At 31.7% G+C, this 18,816-nt stretch overlaps 1 protein-coding gene across 1 annotated transcript in view; it reads left to right on the top strand.

Annotated features, from left to right (window-relative positions):
- The window catches only part of IFT74 (intraflagellar transport 74), a 78,194-nt gene extending 61,225 nt beyond the window's left edge, over positions 1–16,969 (top strand). The window contains 7 exon segments of the mRNA XM_011384732.2: positions 1,879–1,969; positions 3,122–3,219; positions 3,912–4,038; positions 10,997–11,160; positions 11,695–11,820; positions 15,263–15,323; positions 16,660–16,969. Coding sequence (XP_011383034.1) covers positions 1,879–1,969; positions 3,122–3,219; positions 3,912–4,038; positions 10,997–11,160; positions 11,695–11,820; positions 15,263–15,323; positions 16,660–16,778 — 786 coding nt within the window. The 3' untranslated portion in view covers positions 16,779–16,969.
- The last annotated feature ends 1,847 nt before the right edge of the window (positions 16,970–18,816 follow it).

Genomic DNA, 18,816 nt, shown 5'->3' with positions numbered 1-18,816 from the left:
ATATCAGATCACGTGTGCTATAAACTCTTTCTCTTTGTTTCCCATTCAAAATACATTGCCATAAGGTAAGTGCATGGTGACATTATTATAGGACTACTCTTAATTTGTCTGTAATGTGTTTTTTTTAAAAAACTTAATCATTTACAAAGTTTGTTATTAATAGCAAATTCTCTATCCTTCTGCTCACAACTGATCATACTGCATGCTCTGAGGCCATTTATTTTCCTTTGAACTGATTAGTAGTTCAGTAAAGTTGTTAATTCATCCAAAGCCTTAGCCTGAATGAACCTAATGTTCCTGTTAGTCTGGCTGTTCCCTGGCTGGGAATACATGACCACTGGGTATTTACTCTCCTTAGGTAGTAGCTTTCACTTTCAGCTTTTTACTACCAGTACTTTTTTTGGGGGGGGGGGGGGGGCGGTGGGCAGGGCGAGGGAGCGGTGCACTGACAAGATTTCCTGTGTATCAGGGCTGTACTGTCTTCAGTGAGTTTGAGAAAAATGTTTTCAGACCAGAAGGCAAAAAAGCTGTCTGCCGACCCAAGTCTCTGACTTTGGCTTCACCTTTGTGCACTTGAAACTAAACTTCCTACCAAGCAAGTCTATGTATGTACAAGGGGAAATCCATCCTCCATGTAATTAGGAGTTCTGTCCCAACTATTTTCCTCTACTCCTCAACTTAATTGCTGCTGTAGTCAGTATTTGGAAAAATTGTATACCTTTATAGCTGTATATATGGAACACAGGCTAACCATTAGGTTCTAGCCTCTAGACTCTCAACTATTGGGTCCCCCATTTTCTTTGAACTCTTCTTCCTAAAGAACATCTAGATATTTGCTTCTTATAACAACCTCTTTAGGAATCTGTAGCCTGTTATTCCCTCCATCCTTGCTGGGCATCATATTAATAAGCTTCCTTAGTTTCTCCAGAATGCTAAGAACTAACTGATTTGTATGAACAAACTGTACATTGGAGCAAGCACAAATTTATTCTGCTTTCTCTACAGCCCTGTGATGCAGCTATAGTGTCAGATTTTATCTACCTGTCTGGGTCTTGGATTTTTGCCATTTTAAACATAATTTTACATATATTAAGTGCAACATGTCCAAACTGCTGTAAACAGCTTCTTCCTCATCTTGCCTCTCTTTTCAGTTAATTATACCACCATGTCCTCATTTACCCAAGTCAGAAACATAGGAGTCATACTTGACTACTCGCTATCTAACCTTCACCCAAATCCATTCACTTTGGCTCTTAAATATCTCAAACAAATATTTGTGCCACTTTTTCATTTACATTCTCTGCCTCACCCATAACTCTCTTTCAGTTTCTTATGCTACCGTATTCATCCTCAACTTCAGATTTCTCTACTTGTAATGCTTTGACTTTCAACTTATTCTTGTATATTTAGATGAGACAACTTATTCATTTATTCTTTATAACACAGCCTAAATATTACTTTTTTAGAGAAAATTTTCCTGACTTTCCAAACCAGATTAGATGTGTGCTTCTATAGCACCCTTTATTTTTCATATGATAGCACTTAGTACATTTTAATTTCTTGTTAAATCCCTAGACTTAAGCTTTGTTGGGGAAGTAACTTAGCTATCGTGCTTGCCATTGTGAGCTATTTAAAGGTGGAATGTACTTCTTGGGAGCTTATGTTTCCCATCACCAGCAGTGTTCATGTATAGGTTGAATAGCTCAAGTCGGGACTGTAATAGAGAACCATTGGAAGGTCTGTAAGCCCTTTCCAGTTAAGAGATTGCTTTTTCCAGTGTGCAAGAATATCACCAAGTTGAAAATATTGAATAATCAATGACTAATGGTACTTGGAGAACCTAAGAGATATTTCTCATTTAGAGCACTGTATCTAGAGTGTTAAAAATTAATGTTATATTTGGTATCTCTTATAGGTGAAATGAATCAGAAATACAAGGAGCTAAAAAAAAGGGAGGAAAATATGGACAGTAAGTGAAAATCTTATAGATATGATATTATATTCTCAGGTTGCTGTTCATTTATACCAAATCAGAGATCTTATGTGGGAAGATATAATAGCTAATAAATACAGAAATGTGGAGATTCAAAGCATTTGCCTTAAAGAATTACTAAATATCTAGCATAGTTTAGGGATGGGTAGAGAATTCTAAAATGGTTTTGTACATGTATGTGTGTGTATGAATGTTTGTGTGTTAGGGTTAGATTTCTAGTTCTAGTACTTATAGTCTGTATAGAGAATCTGTAGACCACTTACTGATTGAATGTTGAATATTTTACATGCTTCCCCATGTTTACCTTTAATATCTTTCACCTTTTTTAGCTTTTTATTTATTACCACTCATCTCAGATCTTGTTACTTGGTTCTGTCACTAACTGTAACTTTAATAGCCTTCAGGTGCAATTTCTTTTCACTTAAAAAAAAAATCTTGACTTTGTAAATAGATCTTCACTTAAACTTACATTGTATATTCAGAGTTTTCAAAATTGACGTATATGTTTTCTATTACTGGTTTCTTTCTTAAATTATTTTGCTAGAATCTGAAGTTTTATAGGTCTGATGTCAATAATTACTTTCATAGAAGCATGCTATAAAGCAGTAATTGCCAACTCTTATTGAACAATATCCCAGGATTTATTTAAAATCTCAGCAAGTACCAAAAAGGATGATTTCTTAGGATATTTATAATCTGAATAAATTATTAAACTTAATTAGTTGAGATTAGTGCAGCATTATAAGTAAAATACTCATTTTCAGATAAAATAGAAGATTGGTAATGCTGTTTTTAGAAGTAAAGTTAGTGTCTAATTATAGATGTTAATGTAGCTGTATTAAAGAGAGCCTATGTAAACATTATTTCTAATCTCTTTTATATCAACTGTTAATTCTTGGCTTATATAAATTTTTAGTTTACTTGTATTAAGATCATAACAAGCTTTAAAGTTTGAAAGTACATAGAAATATTTTTATTGAGTAATTTAATTACCCTTGGGCTAATAAAGTATTAAACATTGATAGATTAAAATTTGCTTTGAATTTATATAATGTGTTCTTAAGACCTACAAATCAGAGTTGTTAACTATATCAACTGTAATGTCTCATCATATTTTTCAATTGGCAGCTTTTATTGAAACTTTTGAGGAAACTAAGAATCAGGAACTGGAACGGAAAGCACAGATAGAAGCCAACATTGTTGCACTTTTGGAGCATAGTAGTCGAGTAAGTACCATGTGCCTGTCCTGGTGTCCTCATTATTTTTTCTATGATTACCTTTTCCACATACAACTCAAAAAATGCAGTGGTTGATTATTACATTTGCTCATTTAAACTTTCCTTAAAATTTCCCTGCTTGTTTATTTCTGTGAACTATTAATTTTATCTAACAAAATTCAGCTAATTAGTTGGATGACTGGGAAAAAGAGATAACATATGTATAATAGCAATATTTAGTAGTAAGCGAGGGACTAATTTAGAGTAATTATTAAGATTTATCTGCAAGAGTACAAGATAGCCAATGAGTATTTTAATTGATCAAAAAATGTTTATTGAGCAGCTCCTAGTTAGTATATGGTAGCATAGGAGGGAAAATGCATGGGTTTTTTTTTTTTTTCAATGTTCTTATGTTTTAAAACTCTAATCAGTTCCTAAAATAGTGTAGTTGAATTTTTCGTACAATGAAATAAAGCAAATATAAAAGAAACAATTCTGAATTTTAATTTAGCCTTTCCTTATTGTGAAAACCTGACTATGAATCTCACTGTATTCTTATATAACACATATATAATGAATGATGTATTTTAAAAAAGAATACCCATTCAAAACATCTAGTCCTTTAGCAGTGTTTTCCAGTAGTTTTATTGGAGAGTTAAATTGGTCAGATTTTTTCCATTTTTATTTCTCTGCAAATACAGAATATAAATCGTATGAAACAGATATCCTCTATCACCAATCAAGAGCTGAAGATAATGCAGGATGATCTTAATTTTAAATCTACTGAAATGCAGAAATCACAAAGTACAGCCAGAAATTTGACTTCAGGTGAGAGCACAACCTAAATTTTAATATCCTTTTTTTTTTCCTGTAGCAAAATTGGAACTTTTAAAATCTACTGTTATTCTCTTTGATTTTTTTTTTTTTTGGAAAGACTGAGAATTTAGCTTATCATTGCCTGTAGCTCCAGATATTTATAGTCTCAGACTTTTCTGTGACTTTTCACATCAATTTAATAGTATTTCATTGAGATACTCTTATTCATTTAACATTTATTAAAAATATGCTCTATGCCTGTGCTATAATCTGGGTATACAGAGATTAAGAAAATTCCAGTCCTTTTCCTCAAGGAACTTTGTGATAGAATGACAAATAAACAATTAAAATATAATGAAACTGTGCTATGATAGAAGCATAAGAAGCAATGTAAGTACATAGTGATAGTGCTCATATCCACCGCAGTCTTGGGTGGTTAGGAGAGGTGTCTTAGAGGAAGTAATGTTTTAATTATAATTAGTTTCCCCCATGATGACTAACATGAGAATAGAGCAGCATTGTCCAACAAAAATGTAATGCTAGCCATATATGTAATTTTAAATTTCCTAGTAGCCATGTTAAAAAATTAAAAAGAGACATGAATTTTAATAATATGTTTTGTTTAACCCAGTGTATCCAAAATATTATCATTTCAGCAACACGTTAGCAATATAAAAATGATCATTGAGATTTTACAGTCACAGCCCATCTAAATTTGGACTAGACACATTCAAATTGCTCAAAAGCCATATGTGGCTAGTGGTTGCCATTCGGATAGTGCAGACATTGATTAGAAACAAATATATAAAATTGAACCTAAAGTGTCTAGGATAAAGTCATGTAAAAATATTTATGGAATCTTTGGTTTTTAAACTATGGATGTTCTTTATGCTAACGTGGCAGCTTTGAATTAGTTTTTTATGTTAATGTGTGACGGCTTTGTTTACTTGGAATTACTCTGGCAGTTAGCAAGATTATGGGGAATGACACTTAATATTTGGAGTAATGCATCCATAATATCCATTTATCTTGAATCTCTAAATTTAAAAAGCTCTTGTCAGCAAAACCTAATCTAACCTGAACTGACATGAAGCTATTTATACTCTTTAATTATCCTACCTAGTGTGACTGTTCATACTTGTTGTTGCAGCAGTGTTTATGTACATGATGACAGGATGCTGCCTCTGCCCCTGCTGTGGGAGTTATATAATAATCAGTATATGTACTGTGTATTACTTTTCAAATATTTGATGAATTCTACATTGTAAAACACAGACTGCCTAGGAGTTTAAGGGATTTTGGACCTATGAATACACACTAAATGCTGTTAAAATACAATTGAATTTAGATTGATGATATAAGTGGACAGTTATTCTACACATTTAAGAATATTTTATCTGCCCAGATTTGTTTAGAGTTTGTTTTCTATAGTTTTATTTATATATCTTAATTATATGCCAGGCAGCTAGAGATCATTCTAAATTTGATTTTTACCTACTATTAGTTTGACTACAAGTGTTTTTTAATTGTGATAAAAAACACATAACAAAATTTACCATCTTACCTATTTTTAAGTGTACAGTATAATTGTGTTAACTATTGCAGTTTGTGCAGTAGAGCTCTAGAACTTGTTCATCATACATACCTGATACATACACCTATTGAACAACACCCCTTTACCCTTCCCCACTGCTAACCATATTGTACTTTCTGTTTCTATGAGTTCAGCTACTCTAGATACTTTATATAAATGGAATCATGCAATATTTGCCTTTTTGCAAATGGTTTATTTACTTGTCATTATGTCCTCAGGGTTCATCTATGTTAGAACAGGTGACAGAATTTCCTTCTTTTTTAAGGCTGAATAATATTCCATCGTAGGTACATACTACATTTTCTTTATTCATTTATTCATTGATAGATAGTTTATTTCTAACTCTCAGCTATTATGAATCATGCTGCAAGTGAATACAGATGTGCAAATATCTCTTTGAGATCCTATTTTCAATTATTTTGGATATATAGGACTATGAATATTTTTATATTTTAATTTTCTTTCTTCATAAAGTATTTTATGTTTAATTACTCCATCTAGGAAACCTTAATTTGTGTTTTAGACCATAATTTAAAATTTTTCATTTACCTAAGGTCAATATTCAACAGGTTTTTGTCTCCTTTAAGCTGTTTTTGTGTAATAGCTGTTGAGAAACAAATTTTTTTGAAGGTAGGTATCATACCAGAAAATAAATTCAATAATCAGGACTTTGTATTCCTCCCATATTTTTATACTTTGTGTTTACATTCTCCAGAGATATAGAGTTGAAAAAGAATGAGAACTGGCTTCAGTGGAGATAAGAATTCAGTTTATTACTTTGATAAAGATTTTACTAAAAATTTATCTTATTAAAGTTTGAATTCTCTGTGCCCTACAATTAATTTCATTTCTCAGTTATTTTTAAGTGTTAATTTAAACCAAACATATAAATTATTTTCCTCTTTCCTTAATACCATTCCCCACAAAAAATTTCTTATATCTGGAAGTTGCTGTAAGAGGTTTATAATATTTTGGTTTACTTTTCAAAGATAATGAATTTTATATTTCCCTTTTGTGAACTGCCACCCCTTTAAGCTCTTGAGGTTGTAATTGGAACTTACCTGATTTTCTTAGTGTACTCTAGGTTTCTTAATGGAGCAATACCACTCCCAAGGGAGCAAATTACTTCTTTGGGGCAGGGTAAAAAAAAAAATTTGGATATTATTATGGTTTGTGGCCCTCCAAAGGGTCACAATACATAAACAGATATAAATTACATCAGTGATATAAAAATTTTACAGGAAAGAGGCATTTGGGAAAAAAATATCTACAAAAGGTTGCTTAGCGCAATAGTAATGAAAAAAAAATTGAGAAACACTGGTGTACTGCATGAGTAAAGAAGCAAGGACTCTTGTCAGCAATAGTTTTTATTTATATTTTTGGAAAGGAAACTCCAGGGAATAAACAAATGCACTGATGGCAGAATATTTGAGAAACATTTCCCCAGGTCAAAGTGGTTCCTTCTGAGATTTTGCTACTGTGTACACACTGCTTGGTAAACTTTGCAACTTCATAGCATATCAGAAGGAACTAGTCTGCATCCTCTTCCTGTCTCTTCTCTTGGAGAAGCTTTTAGCTTTTCATGGGGCCTGCTGTTAAGGGAAGATAAACTTTACCCTATACCAACCAACCATTTTCTCCCTTTCTCTAGGAAAAGCAGTTTCTATAGATCTTAATTATATTTCCCTAATACACCTTCAAATTAAATTTGTAGTTAGATTTATATAACTGCTTTCACCAAACAGTCGAAATATACAAGCTAAGTACATTTCCTATTCAGAGCATTGGAACCATAAGCCTCAATGGCTTGTTCAACATTTTAATTCTCATTAACTATTTCCAGCCCTAGTAGATATATGAATCTAACTAAACAAAACCCTTTCAACAACATTTAAGTCCATATATGTATATGTTTTTTAATAACATGCATTTCACTTTTTTGAGATACTTCATTACAGTGGTTTGGAACCAAACCAGCAATATCTCCAAGTTATGCTTATATAAACTCTACCTAAATTCCAGTCAGACTCTTGAACTATGTATGCATTGGGTAGACTTTAGGGGACCTAGAAAAAAGTAGCAGCTAGAAGTTGAAAGACCTGAGTACAGAGATTTCAAATGCTGCCCCCTCTAAAGGAGAAAAGTTTAGAGTTAGTTTAGCAAAGTTTATTGCTCATTTATAATACAAATAATTCTTGAAAGGAGCACAGGAAAGTCAGAGTCTCTACACCATATCATTTAAAATGTCAATTATATTATAAAACCTACATATATGAAGAAATAGGAAAACATAAGTCAAAGGAAAAGTAGTCACTATATATTGACCTGATATAATCCAGATGTTGAAATAAAAAGGGCTTTAAAAGTTTATAAATATATTTAAGGACTTGAAAATAAAATCATAATAAATGAATAGATGGAGAATCCCACAAAGAAATGGAAATTAAAAAAAGAACCAAGTGAAAATTCTAGAATTGAAAACATAAGTAAAAAGGAAAATTTCACTGAATGACCTTAATTGAAGATTGAAGACAGAAGGAAAAAACAAAAGTTGGTCAACTTGAAGAGAAATCAATAGAAATTATCCAATCTGAAGAAGAAATAAAAATGAACAGAGCCTAAATGGCTTGTGGGACAATTTTAGGCAGTCGAATATGCATGTGATTGGAGTCCCAGAAGGAGAGGAGAGACAGAAATGGTGGAGAAAAGATAGTTAAAGAAGTAGTGGCTAAAAATTTCACAAATTTGATGAACAACTTAATTTTACAGATCAAGAAACTTACTGAACCCCAAACAGGATTAATATAAAAATGTCTCACCTAAGCACATCACAGTCAAACTGCCGAAATGTACCAATAAAGAGAAAACAATGAAAGGAACCAGAGAAAAATAAGATGTATATATGAGGAATAATAGATTTTACTACAAGATTAAATTTTTCCTTAAAAATTAAATTCTGTAATAAATTTGTTATTTTAATATAAAAATCTTTCACCCCTCACTAAATCTCTTTGTAAGAAAAGGAAGATATTTATGTTTGGCTTTGACACTCTGAAATACTACCATTATTTTTCTGAGGGTACTTATATCGCTACTTTAAAATAGAGGAAAAGTGAAGGCAAAATGTTCTAAGATGAAAATGCATTACACTATGCCTCTATCTACAAATAAGTAAGATATGTAGGATTATTAATTGGCCTAACCCTGGAAACACAGGAGAAGGGAAACTTCTCCAGGTTTGAATTCAGATTTCTTCCCCTGGATTTGCAGGATAGGTATTTTAATTCCATTTTAGTATCCATTTTTTAGTTAGCTCTAATCAGATTTTTCTTTGGTAAAGTAAAATAAAGGAAAGCCGATCAAAGAATGATGCTTGGGGAAAGAAGCCTGATGTAGCAAAATTGACAAAGTATTATTGTTCCTCTTCCTATAACTCATTGTTGCTCATAGAAGCATCTTTTTTCTTTATCATAAAGTAATATTTGTTCTTTTAAAAATGAAACTTTCATAAAGATGATAATATCACTGAGTACCAAAGCCTGACTGGTTGTGTGACCTAGAGCAAATTGCCTTTCTAAGCTTCAGTTTCCTCATATAATACCATTTACCCCCCAGTGCTGTTATAAAAAGTAAATCAGATAACACGGAAAGCCAGGCACATTTCAGGTACTCAGTAATATTGGTTCTCTTCTTTACCTTTCTCTCTCTTTAAAAAAGGACTTTTAAAGTCAGAATCACAAAGTTAAGTTTCTGAAATAGAGAAGGTAGGTATCATAAAGTTCTATCAGAATGGAATATTTTTTAAAAATACCGTTTCCTGATTACAAATGAAATTTATATTTAGAAGAGATATCGAACAGTAAAAATAAGAAAATTAAAAATATTTATAATCCTATTATCAAGAGTCTATTTCTATTAAAATTTTGGCATTTTTATTTCCAGTCTTTTTTGTATATTTTATCTTTCTAGACAAAAAGAAAAGGCCTTTCCTGGGAATTCTCTGCTCAGCTGTCTCACTCCCTTTCAAAGGTTTCACAGCCAAGTCTCTTAAAACCTTCCTCTCACTCTTAGTCCTCTTTCTTTCTATGAAATCTATTCTCAACAGATACATCAAGGTCCTCCTGATCAATAAGTCTTAACACATATTTTGCAGGTTTTTTTTTAATCTCTTAGTAGTATTGTACACTACAAACCATTTTTATTCTTGAAATGTCTTTCCCCTATGGCTTCAGATATTTTTTCTTATTTCTTTGATTATTTCTTATTCTCCTTATGTCAATTTATTCTTTAAAACTTTGATATTCATATAGGTTCTGGCATGAATCCTTTTCTCTTGATGATTTCTATCATTCTCACAGCTTTACTTCCCATCTCTATGCTAATGATTTCAAAGTCTGTTATCTTTGGACCTCACAGGCTCATACTTGGACATCTTATCTTTAATTGGATGTTTCTGAGGTGTGTCTCAAACTCAACATTTATTAAACTGACTTCAAACTTTCATCTGATTCCTCTCTCCAAACAAAAGTTTATTATCTTCCTCTGCCTACCCTACTATCTACTCATTTACTCAAGTCAGAAATAGATTCTGCATTGACTCCTCCTTGCTCAATCACTGTGTCCAGTTGATTGCCTATTTCATTAATCTAAATCCCTAATTCCTCTTGAGTCCCTGCAGATCTCTCCTACATTTGTTTCCATCTGACATAACTGTATATTTCATATATGTAGTCATATGCTTTGTTCATTTCTACATCCCCCATGCATAGAAGTTTTTTTGGCACATAGAAAGCATTTAATAAACATTGTTTAATGAAAAAAAAATACCCAAAGTGACTACACCAGTCTAAAATTTCTTGCCTAGGTCACTAAATCGACACTTAACTGGTTGTCCTGCATATAATTATGCTATTCCTATTAATTGTCCACATTGCAAGCAGAGTGAACATTCTAAAATTTAATTGTGCCACACTCTCATTTAAAACTTATTGATAACTTGCTCGTGTGTGTGTGTGTGCGCGCGTGTGTGTGTATATTACAAAATTTTTGTAACTTGCTTCCCCCCACATAATTGTGTCATGCTCTTATTAAAAATAATGGGTCTTTATTTTATATGTTATATTCAGTAAGAAAAAAGACTGTCATATGTTCGTATGAACATGGAGATAAGTGTAGCTAATATATATCAGGTTACATTGGTTACCTAGGGGATGAATATTTTTTTTCTTAATTTGTATTATCTCATAGGTTGCAATGAACATGTTTCTTTTGCCAAAACTCTTATAAAACATGATTTTTAATGTTTGCATTATATTTCCTTTTGTGAGAGAAATAAAGTTTTGACTAATTATGGACTTGAATTTTCCTCTGTTTCAGATAGTCAACGTCTACAGTTGGATCTACAGAAAATGGAGCTTCTGGAAAGTAAGATGACTGAGGAACAACTTTCCCTAAAAAACAAAATTAAGCAAATGAAAATTGATCTGGAGACATTTAATGATTTGCCAGCTTTAAAATCATCAGGTGAAGAAAAGAAAAAGGTAAACAGTAACAGTATTATGAAGTTATTATTAAAATCGTTTTTATTGATCAAATTTAATTATATAGTTTATAAAACTTATTTTCAGTTCATTATTTGATATATGTTAAGAAAAAATAAAGACATTTACATACATAGTAGGAATTTAGAGTGATTTAAGTTTTAAACCAAAGGTAAAAATTGAAAAGGAAGGGATAAAGCATTTCAACAAATAGGAACTTTGTCAAATGCAGATTTAATTATGACATTTTCCTACTTAAGCCTTGTTAGTGGCTTTTCATTGCCATTTACATTAACATAAAAATTGGTGGGGTAGGAACAGATATGGCAGCCTTAAGATAGTTATTATTAATACAGTTAATATTAATTTAGCTTATAGTTCAAAGGATATTTTTACAAACAGGGTTTTAGAGTAATTCTAGCCTTGGTCGAATTTTATCAGAATATCATTGAAAGTATTTGTCAAATTCATTTTAAATTGACTTACTAGATATTTGCTAACTCCTATTATTTACTTCTATTTGGATTTATCTAGAAATTACATCAGGAGAAAATAGTGTTATCAACTCGCAGAAATGCCTTTAAGAAAATAACAGACAAGCTAAACACACAACATGAGACACTGAAAACACAACTGCAAGAAAATGAGACACATTCTCAGGTAAAAAGAAAACAAAGACTGAAATTTATTTTTATTTTTAGACTATCTTTCCTGTTCTCTTAATCCATATTTTCACCCCAAAACAATCCTTTCCCTTTTCATCTACCTGCTGTATTTACCTTCCAGATTTTCTGGCTTTGTAGATAGCCAGATACTATGCAATCTCTACTCAAAGTGAGTTTACCTCTGCTTTCCTGCCTTCTATAAACCTATACTGAATTCCTACTCTATGCTAGACACTGTTCTGGGCATAGCCATTAGGATAGCTTTTAACATTTTCACAAGTAAAGCATGATAACGATAATTCTTATCATTTTTGTGTGGGCCCTTCTAGTCCGTATGTATATGTTATGTGTATACATGCTTTTATACGTATGTAAGTACACATTTTATATATTTATAGAAATGGTATCATTTTGTACATATTATTTAAAACTTGGTTTTTTTTTTTTTAATTAAATTTATTGGGATAACATTGGTTAATACAAGTATATAATTTTCAGGTGTGAAACTTATTATTAACTATATACATTGTAAATACTTTCCCTTGTCTGTAGATATTTTTTAAAATATGATTCTATATAATATTAGACTACACAGATATAGCATAATTTACTGAACCAATTCTGTATTATTGGCCATTTAGGTTATTCCTAGTTTTAAAACTACTTAATTAATGCTGGATAGAGCAGTCCTATCCTTGAACTTTTTGATTTATTTACACAGGATGCACAGACAAGCCCCCTTTTTATATCACCCATCCTACTGATAAATTACCTGAGTGATGTCTGAGGTCTTCTAAGAGGACAGAGATGATGTCTGTCCCACATTCATTTTCTTTCTAGTAAGCACTATGCTAGTGGTTGGCATATCACAGGTGTTCAACAAGTATTTATTGGGGGCATTAAATGAAGTAAGTGTGTCATGTACAAAATCACTAACTATCGCCTGCTAAAGATTTGTTATTCTCCTATCTAATTACTTTATATTAGCAATTTGCAACTATGATTTATTAATGCCAAATGCATTAACAATTTTTCTTCTTTTATATGGTAATATGATCATGATAGATAATCATGGTTAACATCTTAATATAGCATTTTGTAAACTTTTTTTCCTTTGCAGTTATATACACGTGTTAATTATATTGTATTTACAAAAAAAAAAATGAAATCATTCTGTGCATACAGTCTTTAAGCATTTATTTTCTTAAATACTTTCAAGCTCTTTTTTGATGACTTTTTTTGATATCGGCTATTTCACTGTATGGATGTACAATTTTTTAAAAAAGATATACCCTATATCTTCTTGAAAAGGGTAGTCTCATCAGTTTGCCACAACTACTAAAAGCTTAGAAGTCACTAATTACATAATTCAAATTTATCAGTCATTCTGTCTACTTCATAATATGCAAATCTAGATATAGACTTGTAAATTGTAAAATTATTCTAAGCTGGAGAAGAAACCTAAAAAATGTTTATGGGGTCATTGTCTTTAATGGTTCTTAGGGAAAAATATTGATATTTCTTATGGAATATTGCCCTTTTCTTCCAATGAACAGATGACTTGAGGAAAACACTTGTCAAGCACAGTTTCTTAGAGCCAGTCAACGGCTGCCTTGTTTATTTCCACATTAAGTGCTAATCATATACTTAACTCCATATACAGATAATAGGAATTCATAACATAAGCCACAATGTTCAGTCCTTTTCTGCATTATTTGTTGCCTTTTGTGAATCCCAGCTGATCATATCAAATTCTGATCTTCCTATCTTTTCCAACTATTATATGGAAAACTAGTTTTTGACTAAATAATTTTACATCATAGACTTTTTTTTTTGAATGAATGGCAATTATTTAAAATCATTTAAACATGTTTATGTTGGAACAAACTGTAAAACTTCTGGAAGAAAACATAGGGGAAAAGCTCTTTGACATTAGTCTTGGCAATGATTTTTGGTATGATACCCAAAGCACAAGCAACAAAGGTAAAAATAAATAAATGGACCTACATCAAACCAAAAAGCTTTAGCACAGCAAAAGAAACAATCAACAAAATGAAAAAGCCACTTTTGGAACTGGAGAAAATATTTGAAAATCATATAACTGATAAAGGATTAATATCCAAAATATATGAAGAACTTATAATAGATGTTTTAATTAAGTCATAGGGAAAAAAAAAGATTTGTGCTTCATGATATCCTCCGAGGTTTAAAACAAGTCTCTAATATAGATAATATAGATACATAATATAGACGGAATTTGACCATCTGACAGTGTTGCTTTTCCTACATTATTTGTGTAGCACTTAAGAGGTCTGCTGCTTTATGAGAAGGCCACCTCTTTGTATGAAACAAAGGGAGAAAAGTTTGGTACTTCACTTTACAACAGGTTATTAGAGATTTATTGTTAAAAAGTGCTGACTGCTTCCTTAAGTCCACCATAACTTCAAGGTCCTATCTAGGGGAGCTAGATCTGATTTATTAGTGTTAACTCACTGTGCATAAAGTTCACATAATTAATTAGTTATGATTCATTCTAATATCTAGATTTATCTCTTTGGAGGAAACAATAGGATGGGTGCTACATTAAGACTGAACTTATGCCCTGAAAATAATTTTTAACATGAGACTATGAAGAAATGTTATTAAAGTTGCTTCAGTTACCGGATATTAAAAACTGGTCATTACTTCTTGGAAATGTCCAAGCAGAACATTTTATGTTTTATTTTCAGACGGTCCTTTGCTTAGGAAAAAAACTATGTGCATCTTTAAAAAGAAAGACCATAACCCACAGTTACAAGGTTAATTAAATCAGAAAAACAATTTAATTCTATAACAGTAAAATTGTCTTCTGAGGAAGCAACCATCAATATAATATCCACATTAGCTTCCTGTTGATGCAGAAATTATTGTAACAGTGCCAGCTTTTTACCAGCCCTCTTATAATCTTCACACTGCAGCGCTGCTCTTATCACAGCTTGTGGAATTAGACAGGAAATTTAGTCCTGGAAGTAAGGAAGTTTGTCCTCTATAGCTGAACCTTTGACAGTGTTAGAATATATATATATTACATTTGTGGCATTAGACTTCCAGATTTCAAGGAGAGATTCCAATTATGTCCCAGTCTTCTTTTTTAAATTCTTTTAGGAAAGGGAAAAATTGTCTTTCAGTTGGCATGTTCATTGGTATAATAATACTTTTAATATTTCCTATTAAACATATAAAGTAAAACCCATTGTCGAATTCAACATTATATTAATGTATTTATTATTGTTTAATATTTCCTAAATTTCTTTGTCTACCATAGCTTTATCTCAATAAAATGCAAGGAGTTGATAAGATTTAAAATTTAGTGTTTTTTTCCCCTTATCCTCTTAAAAGGATGTATAATAGTTGTTTGAATATGGGTACTAGTTAACATTTTTCTTTTGTGTTTTTAGCTTACAAATTTGGAGAGGAAGTGGCAACACCATGAGCAAAATAATTTTGTGATGAAAGAATGTATCCTTTAAAAAGCTGCAGATGGACTTGACTGAGTGGTTTTTTTTTTTTTTTTTCTAGGAATTTCTTTACAGACCGAAATGAAATTCGATTCACCACACACTTATCAAATACCTAATATATACAAAACACTGAGCTAAGCTATTTGGGGAATAAAGGAATAAGATTTAGTTTCCCCTCTCTAATAGGGCATGTATATGTGTGTGTGGCAAAGTAATACAAAGCAGAGTATAGAAAGTCATAGTGTGGCATAGTAAGTGCACAGGATATGGAGTCAGTAGATCTAATTTTAAATGTTGACTCTGCTACTTATCTAGGCCGTGGACTTTGGACGGTTTACTTAATTTGTTTAAGCCTCAATTTTACCATCACAAATGCAGTTAATATTTTCTTCTCATAGAGTTGTTGAGAGAATTATTCTTAACCATATATGTGTGTGTGTGTGTGTGTGTGTGTGTGTGTGTATATATATATATATTCATAGTTGTTTATTGTTATTTATAATGCTATACCTTGGATATCTGGTCAGCAAAAGAAGATAAACTAAGTGTCATGAGAAATTTGACCTTTAAGCTCATCTGTGTTTCAGCCAGTTAACTTCATCTTATTTCTACCAAGATAGTATACCTATGTCCCATCTTCTTGCTTATCTTTTTGTGTGATCATAGGAGGAAGCAGCTGCTGAGGACATGTATTGTGGAGTTATAAGAAACATTTCCCCAAAGTAGTTTTCTATTCCTTTCCTTGATCCATTCAAGGACATCTCTGCTTGGAGAATTGTAGCATAGATTTTGCTCTAGGACACTGCTGAACTTCAGCTCAAGGCAGCATGGACCACAGCTTACCTCCAAATGAGATTCATTAGGGGCTCTCTCCGTTGTGATCATACGTTTTAGTTTAAAAGCAAAAGATTCCCATTCACAACATGCTAATGTCTAGCACTGTAGTTTTGTGCAATACCAAGTAGGTGATTTGGAAACAGAGCGAAGTCTAAGGACCTGCTTGAATTTTTTATGGTACTCTAGAGAACCTTGTTCTTTTGATCATTCCATTGTTCTAAGACCAGAATTAGATTGAGATGCATAACATATTAACTATAAAAAAGCTTTATATTGTAAGTGAACTTTTTTAAAAACCAATTTGCTTGGGCTTTTAGGTTTCAATTGATGCTTAATCTGTTAAAATAGGTTTTTAAAAAATAATCTAATCATACTTTTTCTGTGTCATCTTTAGTTTTCAATAAGAATCGAAATACTAGTATGATTTGGTTCCTTTCTGAGCTACAGTTAGATTAATATTTTTATTGACAGTGTTCCTCCTTAACTCATATAATTAGTCATAGCAACCAAGAGTCAAGAGAGTGATTACCAGTCAGTTATGAAGAATGTGGCCAAGCAGATTGCAGAGTACAATAAAAGCATCATGGATGCTCTACATAGCATGAGCAGAAACTGAGTCTGAACCAACTGCAAGTCTCTGTAAAAGTATACTGTTGCTGTTAAGCTTTATGCAAGCTTACTGGAAAAAATAACTTACCCTGGAAGAATCTGACCTAAAATTTTTGAATGCTATAATTTTTGTGGCCTTTTTGAAGAGTGATATTTTAAAGTATAATAGTTCAATAAATAGTTTGCATATAAAAAGTATCATCTCCTTTTATAATATTTTTGTTTTGTGTGGGTGATAAAGAACCGAGAAATATATAAGCTAAAAGTGGTCATTTAGATTCATTTAGTTGGTATAATCCATCTATAGCAGCAAATGAGGTCTTTTTATGTGTCACCTCTGGAAAGGATACATGGAGTGTGATTCTGATTTAGCACTTATATCAACCTTGTCAATTTTTGCTTCTGGAAAAAGATGGTAAGAATAGAAGGGGATGTTGAGCTTTGCACTTCTCAAATAGGTTATATTTGATGTTTTAAGACATATAAAGTCACAGGTAAGTATATAACATGTTCTTTATATCAATTGTTCTTAAAGATTCGGAATTAAAACTTTTAACCTTTGCATTTTAAAAATATTTTCTTGTATGTATATGCTAGGAAAAACATGAACTTTAAAAGAAATTCTACACTTATAGTGGTGGGCTTTTTTGGACTATGGCCGCTGCTGTTTATATCCAACCTGGTATATGCATTTACTCTTTTGTACTGTAGGAGTATGCAAATAGATTAATTTATAGACATTGCCAGAACATTTGAAAGGAAAAGCTGGAAGAGAGATGATTGTGAAGTATGAATCTGGGAGACATCATAGCAACTAAAGATATATCCTCTATGGATAGAAATGAGTCACCTTTGGTCCTCAAAATATTCCTTAGAACTTTTTTTTTACTCTGATCTCATTTTTCCACGTTCACGTTACTCTACTTCTCATTATTCCTGAAACACAAGAATATTGGTTTCTTTTAACAAAAAAGGCTTTATTGAGATATAATTTGCATACTATAAAATTACCCATGCATGTTGCTTACTTGAAGTAAATAGTTATTACTATAAATTATTCAACTTTGTGTGAGTTTAGGTAGAAGGACAAACATTGTTGAATTTGGTTAACTCTGGTTACTAATAATGACTGAAAATCCTGGACAGTGAAACATTCATTAATGTGGCATTTCTAAAATGTGTTCTTTGGATCCTGAATTCCTCAGGTTATTAATAGTTTTTATACCACCAAAGGATTCATGGGCAAAGAAGTTTGGGAAACATTGTTTGAAACAAAGGTAAATTGTTTTCTCTCTTCTTGGCTGTTCAAAGTACTTAATATGCTAATGTGCAATAAGTTTAAGAGTATATACTATTAACAATAAAGATTTTTTTTTCAGAGTGGTGGGATTGTGGGGGTTTTAATTTTCCTTGGACTTTTTGGCAATTTCAAAATTATCTATGATGTACATATAATACTTACAAATGCAATAAAAATTCAAATAAAGTCCTAGATATAGCTAGTACTTTGACTTGTTGAAAGACGTTATGATAGGAACATAACTCTGTGGTTGTCAAACTAGAACTGAACCAGTCTTCACCCAGAAAGAATGCAGAGGAAAGATTCTCTATCCATTAAATACATGTGTTTGCATATAATAATGGGAAGTTTAGCAGGGATAAAATTGAAAATTTTTTGAAAAACAAGGTTTCCAACTTCCGTTCTAAATTACTCATATATGATATTTGGGGAACATAATTCAGCAGGATTTCTTTAAACTAAAATATGTTATCAGAGGGAAATTCTCACTAATGTCTCTTCCTTCCTCTCAGAGCTTTTCAACAAATCCAACAAGAATATTCTCTATGCTAGGATAGAACTGGAGACTACTATCTGCATGAACCGGCTCTTCCTCAGTCAGTCATATTGCTTAGTGAGTTCCATTCCTGTTAAAATAACACCTTGTAAGTCATATGGAAAGAAGCTGCAGACTGAACAAACATACTGAGTTTTTTTGTTTTTTTTTTAAAGAAGATCATGGGAAAGTTAGCACGTCTTTGTTTTT

The sequence above is a fragment of the Pteropus vampyrus genome, unplaced genomic scaffold (assembly GCF_000151845.1).
Source record: "Pteropus vampyrus isolate Shadow unplaced genomic scaffold, Pvam_2.0 Scaffold619, whole genome shotgun sequence".
NCBI lineage: Eukaryota > Metazoa > Chordata > Mammalia > Chiroptera > Pteropodidae > Pteropus > Pteropus vampyrus.
The sequence above is the reverse complement of the archived record's forward strand: the minus strand, read 5'-3'. Positions and strand labels throughout refer to the sequence as shown.